Raw genomic sequence first — 14,180 nt, 5'->3', positions numbered from 1 at the left:
TAATTATAATAATTATAATAGTATTTAACAATAATGGTTCTGAATGATAATAGTATTAATATTTTAAAATTTAAAATTTTTTTAAAAAAATTTCGAGTTTCCTACATTCTTTTTTTTTTTTTTTTGCCGAGGTACTCGATTCCCTGGTCCAATGACCACTCAAAAATTTGAATACTTTTCTTATTTTAATTTTAATTTTTATTTTATTTTTTTTTTTTACTTTTTTAAACCGAAATTGATTATTAAATTATTAAATTCAAATCCCCAAAAAAAAAACAAGAAAATTAATTTAATTTAAATGAATTTAGCTATTTTATTTATTGGATTTAGTGTTTGATCAAAAAAAATTTATATATGTAAAAATTAAAATAAAAATGATTGTTGATCGCCATCTATAAAATGGCGTTTGTTTGGTCGACCTAAGATTAAAAAGGAGTTGTCTTCATCATCATCGTTTTCTTCATTTTCTTCATTTCCATCATTGTCTTGATTGCTGTTACTACTTACATCAATATCATTTTTTTTTCTTTTTTTAATATTTTGGGTCTCTTTTTCTTGGATCTTGGTATCACCATTATCGGTACTGTTATTGTTATCTAAATAAATTTATTAATATTAATATAGTATATTGTTTTTAAATTGTAAATTATTACATATAGTGTGTTACCTTTGAAATTCTTTTTTGAATTTATATAAATATGTTGAAGATTGCATTTTGATCCATTTGGACAATAGCCCAAAAGGAAATCTGGACAAATTTCGGTATCTTTTGAAAATTTGACATGTAAATATGGACATGGATCGTTCATGCATACACCTCTTAAATACATGTGACAAATTGGCATTTGTTCATAATCTAAGTCTTTTGGATGTCTAAGTTTACATTCAACATCGTCGCAGCCACTTGCCGATATAAATTTGGTACAAACTCTAACTCTTTGTGGGTCATGTTCATATGTGCATTTTTCTCCTTTGTTACACTTTCCAAAACGTGTAAAAAATAAACAATAGTTCTTTTTTTTCTTTTTCTTTTCTAAATTATCAATCTTCTTTTTTCTTTCAATTGCCTCTTTAATTTTTTCGCTAATTTTTTTATTATTATTTTTATGTATAGTGTTATTAAATTGTGGTGGTGATTTTATAATTTTTCTTATTGGTTGTCTAGTTATTTTTGGTATTGATAATGAGGTGGTAGTGGTGGTGGTAGTGGTATTATTATTCTTGTTATCACTTTCATTTGATTGTCTAATTAGTTTATTACCTATTGTAACATATTTATCATCCAGTTCCTTTCTAACTAAACTATTTCCTTTTTTAATGAATATTGAGTCTATAACTTTTGGTTTATTTATGATAAAGTTTGGGTTATATGCATTTCCTTTTTTTATTTTATCCATTATTAATCTTTTGTTTTGTAATTTCTTTAAAAGAAGTATTTGTTTTTGTTGTTGTTGTTGTTGTTGTCTAATTTTTAAAGTGTTTGTTTTAATATTATTATTGTACATTCTTGAAATCGATAAACTTGATAAAGGTTTTTTAAAAGTTGAATATAATATGGGTCGTGTTAAAATTGGTTTTTTAAAGCCTAACGGTTTGGTGTTTAAATTTGGTCTATATCCACTAAAGATTACATTTTGTTGAATTGATTTTGTTTGGGGTGGAGGGGGTTTATTAATATTTACAGATGGAGGTGTTAATGGAGCAGCTTTGTTGAATATAACGCTCCCAGTTTTAATAGTGGGGGTTGAGGGTTTTGGTGAAGCTGGTGTAGTTTTATTGAATACAACACTTCCAGTTTTAATCGGTATTGGTGATGTTGATGCTGTAATATTTGTAGATTTGTTAAATACAATACTTCCAGTTTTGATAAAGGGTCTTTTTGGTGGTGCTGGTGGTTTCGGTATTGGTGGGGATGTTATATTTTTATTAATAAATACGCTTCCAGTTTTAATAGCAGGGGTCGAGGGTTTTGGTGGTGTGGGTAAGGTGCTTGCAGGTTTATTAAATACGACACTTCCAGTTTTAATAATTGGTTTTTGTTTAAGTATTGGGAGTTTATTAAAAATCGGTTTATGTTGGGGTTGGTGTTGTGGTTGCTGTATAATATTTTGTTGTTTTTGGGGTTGTGATTTCTCTTGCTCTTGCTGTGTTTTTTTTATGGCTATTAAATTATTTAATCTTATTATCTTTTCTTTTAATTCTTCTTCTGTTTCAGCCATTTTTCTTTAAATTTCATTATTGTTATTATCGCTCTACAATTTTTTATTTATTATTGCTATTATTATTATTTATTATTATTATTTAAAAAGAATATTCTTTTTTATAATAATTATCATTTGATAGATATTATTTAAAATATAAATCAAAGAAGAAAAGAAAAATAAATGGATAATTAAAAATAAATAATTTTAAAAAAAAAAAATAAAAAAATAAAATAAAATATTTTTTTTTTTAATTTTTAAAATTTTTTTTTTTTTTTTAAATTTTTTTAAATTATCTTTTTTCATATCATTTTTTACTTTCTATACACATAAATTTTCTATATATATTCAAAAATGTCAAAGACTAATATTCAAAAAGATTGGGAACAAAGAGAATTTGTTGAGGATATGAGTATAAATATCCAAAAAATTATTGATTTCTTAAATAAATTTGGTAAATATTATTTTAAAAACTATATAGAGATATAATAGACACAAAAATAGATATTAATTTTTTTTTTTTTAAACATAAATCATCTTTAGATTTAGCCACTAAAAATAAATTAGCAGAACTTAATGAGAAGTTAACAACTTTAGATAGACAAGTCGATTATTTAGAAGCAAGCTTCAAGACTGTTCAATCAGAATAAGCAATAATCAATATTACACATATCAATTTACCAATTTATCCTTTCACCATTTTTATCGATTGTACACAGATATATTAAATAGTAACAATAATTTATAATAATCCAAAAAAAAAAAAAAGCTATGGAACAAATTTCAATATTAAATAAATAACAAAAAAAATTGTATTATATTAACTATAGAACTATATTTATTATTTTATTTATTGTTTTTCGTTTTATTTCATTTTATCTGTACATATTACCAATTTGATTTTCTAGTAATTGAAATTGATTTTTTATTATTGGGTAGAGATAGATGGTTTGAGGAAGTGGACGATGTATTATTTGCTGGGATGTTGGATTTCGATTGATACTCATCATTGGTTGACGAGGTAGAGGAGGATGGCGAAATATTTAAATATGAAATATTACCAGTTGGGCGTTGTTGTATTTGTTGTTGTGTATTTTTTATTGTTTGTTGATAATTTAAAATTTGTTTTTTTAACATTTCATTCTCTCTTGTAATTTCATTTAATTGTTTTTCGATATCTTTTTTCTAGAGTTTCCGAAATTTGTTAGTATTTTGTTTTAATTTAAATTATTATTAATATACATACAGAATTTTGGGCAATTAGGATTTCATTGTTTTTAGTATTAATGATCCATTCCTTTTCTGATTTTAAATCTGATTCTATTTTTATATATTCTTTTTCTTTTTCTAAAACTAAATTAAAAAATAAAAAAAATTAATAATTAATTGTTATTATATTAGTTTATAAAAAAAATAAAATATTTTACAAATTTTGATTTTAGATTTTAAATCTATTAATTGATTTTCATATTCATTTGAATCTATATATTTTTGATTTTCAATTTCTTGAACTGTTTTCTTTAAACCTTCTATAATATCTTCCTTGTTCTTTTTTTCAATATTATCATATTCTATTTGTTTATTAATAGAGTTGTTTAATGCATTAAATTCTTCATCTGATTTCTAATAAATAAAAAAAATATTTGTTATTAATAAAGAAGGAAAACAAAAAGTTGATTTTTTATTAATCTTACCTTTTTTATATCTACAATTTCATTATTTTTTTCTTTTAGCTCATTTTCATAATATTTGATTACCTTTGGGAAATTATTAAATTTAATCATCAACTCTTTCATATCGTGAATTATCTTATATAGCGATGTGTTTTGATCATTTAATGTTTGGTTTTTATTTCTTAAAAATTGATTTTCCTTATTTAAAATATCAACAAAATTATTATTGTTTTTATTATTCATTTTATAACACTATTATTATTATTGTGAATAGCAAAAAGGTAAATGTTAAAAATTAAAAATTTATTATTTTATTTTATTTTTTAATGTTTATAGGTTAATATAATAAAATTATAAATTAATTTAAAAAAGGAAATAGTATACCAATACCAGTATATTATTAAAAAATGTATACAATGATTTTATTTTTATTTTTTTTAGATAATTATGATTATTATTATATTTCTTTTTTCTATATCTAGATTTTTTAAAATTTTTAATAAATACTGATTGGGTTATAACCTGGAATTTTCATACGAATGAAAACAATTGCAATATTATAAGATGCTACAATTAAAGCTAAACCAACAGCAAAAACGTAAGAGTTGTTTTTCTTTGAATTTAAATCTAAAATAATATAACCTAAAGCACCTAATAAAAAGATGAAACCGGCAGAAAGACCTTCGATAATATATTGAGCGTTGATACGATACATTTGGAATACTGTTGGACGGGCATGACCACGTTCATCTGGTTGATAACCAATTGAGGGTGGTTCGATAATAAGATCGTAAATAATACCACTTGATACTAAGAAATAGGTGAAGAAAATAATTGAAAATACGACCATTGGTGAAGGTTTGCTGATATTTGGTACCTTTAATCTCATTTTTGGTACCTTGACAAATTTGAATGGTAATTCTAATAATGTATCCATTTTTATATTATTGATATCTATTTATTTTATGATTATTATTAAAAATTATTTTACAGAAAGTAATAGATATAAAAGGAATTCTATCACCTTTTTTTTATTTTAAAATTATAATTTGAAGATGCTTTTGAAAAATTTAAAAATTTTTTTTTAAAATTAAAAAAAAAAAAAAAAATTAAAAAAAAAAAAAAAAAAAAAAAAAAAAAATTTTTAAAAATTTTTAAAAATTTTTTTTTTTTTTTTTTGTATATAAAATATCTTTATTTAGTTTTTTTATATATTTATTTAATTTTCTCATAGTTTAAATATATCATCTTTGTGTTATTACTTTTTTTAATATTTTTATTAATAAATTAATAAAAATATAATATATAGAGAATAAAATGAACAGAGTGGATATGAATGCATTTGTATCTCAAAGCATTTTAGACAAGCTTACACAAAGAATAGAATGTATTGACTCATGGGAATGCAAGGGGGAAAAGTTTCTAGTGATTGGTACAACAGAGGGTTATTTGCTAACTTATTTTGTGTATGAAACAAAGGATCACAATGGGAATATTCAAGGTATGTAAAATAGATTAAACAATTGTTGATATTGGTTTTAAAATAATATTAACCCTATCTTCACTGTTTTTTAATAAAAATCATTATTGTTTATATTTAGTATCAGTTAAAATTAGAGAAACAAGACAAATTTCAAAAAAACCAATTTCTCAAATAACTGTTTTTGACGATTTCAATAAAATTGTAACTTTATCGGATGGTGATTTAAGAATTCATGATTTAATGTCACAAGTTGGTGAAAGTTCATTATTACAAAAAGCAAGAGGATGTTCTGCATATGCAGTTAGTTATCAACCAGGGTTATCATTAAGTTTAGTAGCAGCAGTCAAAAAGAAATTAGTATTATATGCATGGGATGGATCCGATTTTTATGAACAAAAAGAATTTAATATGCCAGATCTTGCAAAAAACATCGATTATCGTGGAAATTATATTGTAGTTTGCTTTAAAAAAGCTTATAATATTATAAACACTAGTGATGGATCAGTAACAAATGTAGATGCCGATAAATTAACTTTTACAACATTTTTACAAAATAATGAATTTTTAATGGTTAGAGGAAGTAAGTGAAATAATAATAATAATAATAATAATAATAATAATAATAATAATAATAATAATAATAATAATAATAATAATAATAATAATAATAATAATAATACAAATTTTAATAGCTTTAATATTAACCAATTTATTTTGTTTATTTTAGATATGTCATTTTTTATAAATACAGGTGGTAGTCCAGTTAGAAGACATTCAATGACATGGATGGATGCACCAAGTTCAATGGTAATTTATGAACCATTTGCAATTGCGGTTGAGGGAAGACTTATTGAAATTCAAATTTTACCAGACCCAAATGATCCTAAAACTATATCACAATCAATGTTTCTTCAAGGTTGTAAATCAATTAGTGCTAAAAAAGATATTTATGTTTCCTCACCTTCAGGTGTTTGGAGAATTTTACCACACCCAATTTTAGAGTTAGTTGACCAAATGGTGACAAAATTAGAGTATGAAACAGCAATCAATTTATTACAAACTACCCAAGAAAATATACCACATCTAAAAGAAAGATTAATTAAAATCAAAACTTCAGCAGCCTATCATTTATTCCAAAAAGAACAATTTCAAACTGCTATGGGATACTTTATTAGTGCACAAGTTGATCCATTAAAAATCATCTCTTTATATCCAGGTTTATTACCGCGTCATCTTCAAGATAAACTTTCAATTCCAATTCATATTCGTGATATAGAAAATAATCCACGTGCTTTGCCAGAGTTGGAGCATTATTTAGTTGAGTTTAGAAAGAATAAAATCGAATATCAATCACCACCAGAACTTTTAAATTCAGGTTATACATTACAAGAGTTGGTAGATACTACATTATTAAAAGTTTACATCAAACATAAACCATCGTTGATTCCACATTTTTTCCATCTAAAGAATCATTGTCATGTAGAGGAATCTGAACGTGTACTTTTAGAAGAGAAGAAAACAACCGAGTTAATTTTATTTTACAAATCCAAAGATTTACATAGAAAAGCCTTAACTTTATTAGCAAAAACAAATAATAACAATCCAAACGATACAATCGCCTATCTTTGTCATTTGGGTGAAAAACATATAAATATCATTTTGGATAATTCTAAATGGGTACTTCAAAAGAGTCCAAACGAAGCTTTAGCAATTTTTACAACCGATCGTAAAGAACCTTTGGCACCTGAAGAAGTTATACCCCACTTAAGACAATATGCACCATTATTATTAAGACCATATTTAGAACATATTATCAATGACCCAGTAGGACCAAACAAAAATCCAGATTACCACAATCAATTAGCTTTTGAATATTTAGGTGCAATTACCGATCAAATTAATATAATGAAACAACAAGGAACAACAAGAAAACCTGGTGCAATACCAGCAGGCTCTGAGCCAGCACCATTGGGCCCACTCCGTAATAGACTTATTCAATTCCTTCAAACTTCAAAATGCTATTTACCAGAAAAAATGCTTTCAATTTTCCCAATTGATGACCTCTTTGAAGAAAGAGCTATACTTTTATCTAAAATTGGTCGACATGAACAAGCACTTACCATCTATGCTCATAAATTAAAAAACTATCAAATGGCAGAAGAATATTGTGATCGTCATTATAACAAAGATTCAGAAGAAAGTAGAGATGTCTATCTTTCTCTCTTGAATGTCTATTTAAAACCAGACGGTCAATCAGAACCATTATTAGAACCAGCATTAGAATTATTAAACAAACATTATAGATCAATTAATACACCAAAAGCTTTAAATTTACTACCATTAAATACTCCAATCGAAAAACTATATCCATTTTTTGAAGCTGTAATTAGAGATAACACAAAAACAAAAAGAGATAATCAAGTTGTAAAAAATTTATTTAAATCCGAAAATTTTAAAATCAAAGATGAACTATCACAATTAAGATCTGGTGCCATAAAGATTACAGAAGATCTTTCATGTCCCATTTGTGGTAAAATTTTCCTTGGTATGTTATTTTTAATATATATTTCTAATTTAAATATCATATTAATTTTATTAATTTTTTTTTTAAAATAATTAGGTACCCAAGCTTTTGTTGCGCAACCAAATGGTACAGCTGTACATTATCATCATAAGAACGATAAACAATATCAAAAATATTTCGAATAAAAAATTAAATAAAATAAAATAAAATTAAATGATACAGGTTTGCTCTTTCGTGGATTAAAAAAATTATTTTTAAAAAAAAAAAGATACAGCAATGGTTTAGTTTTATTTATTTTGTTATTATCTATAAAGATTTATTGGTTTTTTCATATTCATTAATAACATTTGAAAGTTGATCCATATTAAAAGTAATTTCTTCAACTTTTTTTTCGGTATCGATTTGTTGCTCGGATGGTTGTTCTTCACTTGGAGCTGTTAATTGTTTAATTAAATCTTCAGTATTAAAATCGTATTTTAAGATAATTTCACCACTTCTATTGACACTATAGTAATCACCAATAACAATTGTAAAACCACTTAAACCAATATCACGAAGACGGTCGGAAGAATCTGCAAGTTTTTGGTAGGCTTCGAAAACTTTAATTGGACCATAGGTGTAGGCAAATGAACTTAAACAAGTTAAATTCTTTAAACCCATACGAACTTGAGCATAATCTCTTACTGATTCGAATCTATCTGATAATTTAGCTTGTTCAATGGCTAATCCTGAATGGCTTTCTAAAAGATTCATAAACTCTTCAAAGCTAATGTTTGGATTAACTTTTAATGAACCATCAATATCAATTAAATATCTTGATCTGTGTAAATTTGGTGTAATAAGTAAATTGAAACTTGTTCTGATTTTTTTAAATCTAAATATAAAAACGAACAATGGTTAATAAAAAGTTGTTTTTTTTTTTTTTTTTAAAATAACCATATATAAATTTTACCTTGTTTTCATTAAATTTTCAATTTCGCTTTTTCTTTTTAATAACATATTTGAGAATTTTAAAGTTTCAGCCATTTGTTCGGTTGGTTCAATATAAAGTTTTGGATCTTCAGTTGGGTCGTCGTGTTCGTTATATTGAATTGAACGAACTTTTAATAATTTGGTTAAAATTGGAATATTTTTATTGAATTCGGTTCTATCTTGATTAAGTTTCTTTAGATTTTCCATTATTTTGGCTCTTTCTTCATCGATTTCATTCTTTAAACGATCTAAATCTAAATTCTTTAAATAGGATTCCCAGGTTTCTGTTGATGAACGATCTAAATAAACAATAGAGTCACCAGAGGTGAAATTGGTTTCAGTGTAGTCCAAGTTGTATTTTAACATATTCTTTCTAACCAATTCAGAGCCTGGTGTATTTTTTTGTAAAACTTGTTGGCTCCAATTTCTGTAGACCTCTTGGAAGAGTTCGAGTGCTTGAAGGTTTTCGTGATAGGTAAAACCTGAATCGATTGGGTTGGTAGTTAATTGAATATCAACTTTCAAATCTTTTCTTAATCTCTTTACAATATGATCTAATTCTGTTTTTTGTTTTTCACCATTCTTTAAAAGTTGATGAATGAAAAGCTTGTTATCTAAAAGGAATTGTCTGAGTGAAGTATCGATACTTGGTAATTTGACGTTATCTACCATTTCAATCTCTGTTATAAAGTCGGTTGGAAGTGAACATTTTTCAAATAATAATCTAATTTGGTTTGGAATGTGTGATGGATTATTACAATTTTGAATCAACTCGATATCTATCATCTTAAATTTACCTGGGATTGGTTTGGTTGTTTCAACGTCATTCTCTGGGATATAAAATGATAAATTATGAACTATTGGTTTGGTGTTTGGATCTGGTGATGGTCTCTTTTTATATTGGTCGAAAATAGACATAAATAACTTCATATTATGTGAATTTACGCTTTTTTCTTTTGGATATGATGTTAATGTATCTGGATGGACCATTAAATAAAATCTCTTTAAAATATTTCTTAATTTTGGTTTTGAATCATTATTGGTACTAAAAAACTCTTTTTTAATTGATAAAAAAAAAAATTTTTATTAATATATATATCTATAAGAATTATTAGTCAACCATTAATCGATTTATTGATATACATACTTTTATCGTTGACCATTGAGTTTAAAAAACTTTGGGCATTTTTATTTGCAAATCTGTTAATTGAATTAACTGATCCAGAGTTTGAAAAAGCTCTAATGATACCACCAAACATTTTTTTTTAATAAGTAATCCTTGGAGAGAGTAAAAAGATTATTTTTATTGATGCTAATGAAAAAACGAAAAAAAAAAAAATTAAAAAAAAAAAAAAAAAAAAAATTAAAAATTAATTTTTTTTTTTTTTTCAGTTGGAAATAAACATTTTCTAAATATCTGTATTTATTTATTTATAATATATACATATAATACCTATATTTAGCTAAACATCCCATTTATTAAAATAGTTTTTTTTATTTTTTTTTTTATTTATTTTTTATATTTCATTATTCACTTGGGGATTACATTGAGTTCTATAGAAAAAATAAATGTAAATTAAAAGATAAGGAATGGTTCCCGGTTTTAAATTAATGAATAATGATAATATATATATATATTTTTTTTTTTTTTAAATTATTTTTATAATTTTATTTTTTTAATTTTTTTTTTTTTTTTTTTTTTAAATTTTCATCTTTTTTAATTTATTTTTTTTTAATTTTTACATATAAATTTATTTAAATATTTATTTCATCATAAAAATAAGAATAAACACAAATAAAAGAGGAATAAATACATATTAAATTAATAATAAATAAATAAATGATTGAATCAGTATGGGTTTTAAAGATATTAGAGGGTGTATCCGAAGATTTTTATGATCAAGGATCAACATTTCAATATCCTACATCATTATCTACAATATATGATAGATCAATGAATGTGGATTTATTAAAACATTACGATCCATCAACAAATAGTTTTTACTATGACACGAATAGTGACCAGAGTAGTGATAATGATGATGACTGTATGATAACATCAACAACAAATAAAAATATAAATAATAATAATAATAATCAGCAGTTTAGTAATATCATTAAACAGCTAAATTGTTTAACAACCAAAGTGGATTACAATTCAATTCAGCAAAATTATAATAATGACGATAATAGTTATCAGTTGATAAGTTGGTCCATCGATAATCAAATTGCTTTCACTATGAACTTAAATAAAAATCAATACATCAAACAAGAGCAACAAAATATATATATTGTTAGACCAGAGTTCCCCCACGAGTATATTGTAATTAAAACATCACATACCAATACTATAAAGAGTTTAGAATGGTCAACACAATCACCATTTCATATTTTAATGTCTTATGATCAATCAGATAAATTATGTCTATGGAAATCAAAAGATAATTCTTCGGATGAATGGACTTGTATTCAATCTTTTCCATTTCAATATTTATTATTATCAAAATGGTTACCAGTTCTTTCTTCATACTCACCAATTTTTAACCCATTTAATTTAAAAAATCAACCACCACCACCACCACAACAACCCAATGGTACTTCCAGCAGCAATGGCATGAATAGTAGCAATACTCAATTTAAATCACCATTCGAATCTTTAACAACTGATAAAAATACTGCTAATTTATCACCAACATTTATAAGTTTAACAAAGGATGGAAAGGTTGGTATAATATAATATAGTATTTACTTATAATAATATTTATAACTTGGTATTAACTTATTTGTTTTATATTAGGTATATATTGGTTATTTTAGTATTTTTGAAAATATATGGAAATATATTATTGGGCAAATACCATTACCATTTTATCATTCAATTGATTCTGCTGATGTTATACCAACTCAAGATGATGATTCCGTGATGATAGCAATTTATTCAAAAGATATTGGTTTTTCCATTGTTTTTTATCATGTCACATTCAATGTTCATTCAAATGGTATGTTTATTATTTAATATATAATACTATTTTAATATTAATATTTTTTAATTTTTTTTTTTTTAGAAATTAATATTATTCAAAGAGATAAAATTTTAATAAATAATAATATATTCGAAAATCAAGAAGATCAACAGCAACAGGATGGTGACATGGAGGATGATAGTTATAAATCATTAAGTTTTAAGATTAGTGCAATTCAATTCGATAATTCGCAAAACTCTATTATAGCATTAATGAAAGGTGTAAATTCATCGGCACTATATAGATGGGATAAAAAAGTGATTTCAGATTCACCACAAATACCAATATTCGAATTACTTTTGTCAGTTAACAATGCTTATGAAGCACCAAAACCAACACTAGGGTCAACCGTAATTGAGAGTGGGAATGCCTTCATCCGATTTTTTAAACACCATGACTTCCAATGAAATGCAAATAATCCAAGATATGCTCATCAAAACTATTCAGTATTTCATCATTCATTCTCACCAATCTGGTTTCCTTTGGTTAAATCATTCAAATGGTTCAGTTGAAATTGTTGATAGATTAACATTCGAATCAATATCAGTTTTAACAAAAGAAGATGAAATTAAATTAAATAATGAAACAATTATCTCAAATGATCATTCAAATGTTAATCAAAATACAGGTAACAATAGCAATAACAATAGTAATTTTAGTAATAATGATAGTAGCTTAAATTTATCAATTTGTTCATCACCCAATGGAGGTTTGGTTGCACTATTGACAAGTGATTTAAGGGTTAAGGTTTTAGCATTACCAATTCAGTCTATTGGTACATCGTTAGACAGTCAAAAAGTGGTTTCAAAATGGTTGGCTCAGCTTTTCCAAAACTCGATGGTCAAGAGCAATGACTGGTGGGATATTTTAATTCTTTTAAAGATTTACTCTACCGCTATAGATACACGTACTACCTTTCATCATACTATTATACACTTATCAAGTGATTTCTCATCGTTACCAAACGAATTTCAAGTTTTATACCGAAATGTTTTCGATTCAATAAAGTCCTCAATTTATAGAATTGTTTCTGGAATGGAAGTTGCATTCGTTGACAGTCAAGCTAAATCATTCATTCATTACCTTTGTGATACTCTCAAATCATCTTATGGACCACTTTCACAAGAAACAGCTATCAAAGATCGTGAAAATATTGTAATTTTAATTGATTGGGTAATAGAATTTGGTCAATTCTTTTTAAAGAACTTGTTTTATTTCTCTTTTGTTTATGCCAAAAAAGATGAAATTAATGTTCAAATTCCCGAAAGTATGCAAGATTTGCCTTTGAAACATTATTTCCCATTCTATTATGTCGAAACCAAAGGAAATTTTGGTTTTCCAGTTGTAAGTATAAATTATTATTTATATTATTGTATTTTTATTTTTAATTTACTTATAATTTTTTTTTTATTTTTAAAAAAATAGATCAGTTTATTATTTGATTTCAACTTATTATTTGTATTATTTGAATTAATGAATTACAGCAAATTATATAAAGTTAAAACACCATATACCCAAACACAAAAGGTTAAATTTAAGGATGAATCAGAAATTTCAATTTTTTTAGATATATTTACAAAAATTATAAAAGCATTAACAAAACAAATAGTCTCTCCAGGTAAGATAAATAATAATAACAATATAATAATTTATTCCTAAAATATTAATTTTTTTTATTTTAGAACAATTTATCCAAGTTGAAAATTATTTAGATAATTATTATTTATTAATAAGCCAAGATAAAATTAATCAAATTGTTTCACTCCCATCTATTGAATGTAAAGGTTCACAAATGGTATCCCTAATAGAAGTTATGAAAAGATTCGAAACAATTATTCCTCAATCTGTTGCCCAAGATACAAATGATATATCTATCAACGCTTCATTTTCGATTTTAGATTTGGATCCACCATTAGATGGTTTTTTAGATCAAAATCCAATTACTACAAATCAAAATACAGATACAACTGTAAACTTTAAATATTTCCCAAAGAGTTCCGAATATATGGGTATTGTTCATGATATTGTAACTAGAATCCCAATTGCTCCAAGAATTGACAAACCTTATAAAAAATGTGTTAGATGCCATAGAGTTACTGTTGTATTACGTACTTCTTTGTTTTGGTCTGATAGATGGTCAATCGCTTGTCCTATTTGTGGTGGTAAATGGAAATTATATCAACAACATTATCTTCACTCTCAATCTTCTTCTTCTTCTTCTTCTTCCTCTAATCCTTTGGCCACAAATGATGTTGTTCAAACAGCAAATCAACAACCAGCATCACAATCAGCATCGCAACCAGT

The 14,180-nt window shown here is 25.0% G+C and overlaps 7 protein-coding genes across 7 annotated transcripts; 3 read left to right on the top strand and 4 right to left on the bottom strand.

Annotated features, from left to right (window-relative positions):
- Positions 1 to 363: 363 nt before the first annotated feature.
- Positions 364 to 2,219, bottom strand: DICPUDRAFT_79693 (uncharacterized protein; the record flags this gene model as incomplete). The annotated part of the gene is made up of 2 exons (XM_003288866.1): positions 364 to 596; positions 668 to 2,219. The coding sequence occupies 2 exons, from the start codon at positions 2,217 to 2,219 to the stop codon at positions 364 to 366; spliced, it is 1,785 nt and encodes a 594-aa protein (XP_003288914.1).
- Positions 2,220 to 2,555: 336 nt separating this feature from the next.
- Positions 2,556 to 2,851, top strand: DICPUDRAFT_88267 (component of scar regulatory complex; the record flags this gene model as incomplete). The annotated part of the gene is made up of 2 exons (XM_003288883.1): positions 2,556 to 2,655; positions 2,745 to 2,851. 2 exons carry the CDS (start codon positions 2,556 to 2,558, stop codon positions 2,849 to 2,851), a joined length of 207 nt encoding a protein of 68 aa, XP_003288931.1.
- A 238-nt stretch (positions 2,852 to 3,089) lies between these two features.
- On the bottom strand, positions 3,090 to 4,117 carry DICPUDRAFT_79692 (uncharacterized protein; the record flags this gene model as incomplete). The annotated part of the gene is made up of 4 exons (XM_003288865.1): positions 3,090 to 3,386; positions 3,448 to 3,554; positions 3,629 to 3,824; positions 3,896 to 4,117. 4 exons carry the CDS (start codon positions 4,115 to 4,117, stop codon positions 3,090 to 3,092), a joined length of 822 nt encoding a protein of 273 aa, XP_003288913.1.
- A 153-nt stretch (positions 4,118 to 4,270) lies between these two features.
- DICPUDRAFT_92195 (uncharacterized protein) lies at positions 4,271 to 4,906 on the bottom strand. Its single transcript, XM_003288864.1, has one exon. It carries the CDS (start codon positions 4,809 to 4,811, stop codon positions 4,371 to 4,373), a length of 441 nt encoding a protein of 146 aa, XP_003288912.1. The 5' UTR covers positions 4,812 to 4,906; the 3' UTR covers positions 4,271 to 4,370.
- A 285-nt stretch (positions 4,907 to 5,191) lies between these two features.
- DICPUDRAFT_153214 (uncharacterized protein) lies at positions 5,192 to 8,066 on the top strand (the record flags this gene model as incomplete). The annotated part of the gene is made up of 4 exons (XM_003288882.1): positions 5,192 to 5,375; positions 5,476 to 5,937; positions 6,085 to 7,902; positions 7,978 to 8,066. 4 exons carry the CDS (start codon positions 5,192 to 5,194, stop codon positions 8,064 to 8,066), a joined length of 2,553 nt encoding a protein of 850 aa, XP_003288930.1.
- Positions 8,067 to 8,187: 121 nt separating this feature from the next.
- On the bottom strand, positions 8,188 to 10,112 carry DICPUDRAFT_34848 (uncharacterized protein; the record flags this gene model as incomplete). The annotated part of the gene is made up of 3 exons (XM_003288863.1): positions 8,188 to 8,755; positions 8,834 to 9,908; positions 10,001 to 10,112. The coding sequence occupies 3 exons, from the start codon at positions 10,110 to 10,112 to the stop codon at positions 8,188 to 8,190; spliced, it is 1,755 nt and encodes a 584-aa protein (XP_003288911.1).
- A 581-nt stretch (positions 10,113 to 10,693) lies between these two features.
- On the top strand, positions 10,694 to 14,127 carry DICPUDRAFT_153212 (uncharacterized protein; the record flags this gene model as incomplete). The annotated part of the gene is made up of 7 exons (XM_003288881.1): positions 10,694 to 11,575; positions 11,651 to 11,852; positions 11,919 to 12,226; positions 12,324 to 13,220; positions 13,302 to 13,494; positions 13,559 to 13,845; positions 13,870 to 14,127. Coding segments are annotated over 7 exons (3,027 nt in total), but the record flags the coding sequence as incomplete, so codon positions are not given.
- Positions 14,128 to 14,180: the final 53 nt, after the last annotated feature.

The sequence above is a fragment of the Dictyostelium purpureum genome (assembly GCF_000190715.1).
Source record: "Dictyostelium purpureum unplaced genomic scaffold DICPUscaffold_153, whole genome shotgun sequence".
NCBI classification, from domain to species: domain Eukaryota; phylum Evosea; class Eumycetozoa; order Dictyosteliales; family Dictyosteliaceae; genus Dictyostelium; species Dictyostelium purpureum.
This window is presented reverse-complemented; position numbering and strand designations above follow the sequence as displayed.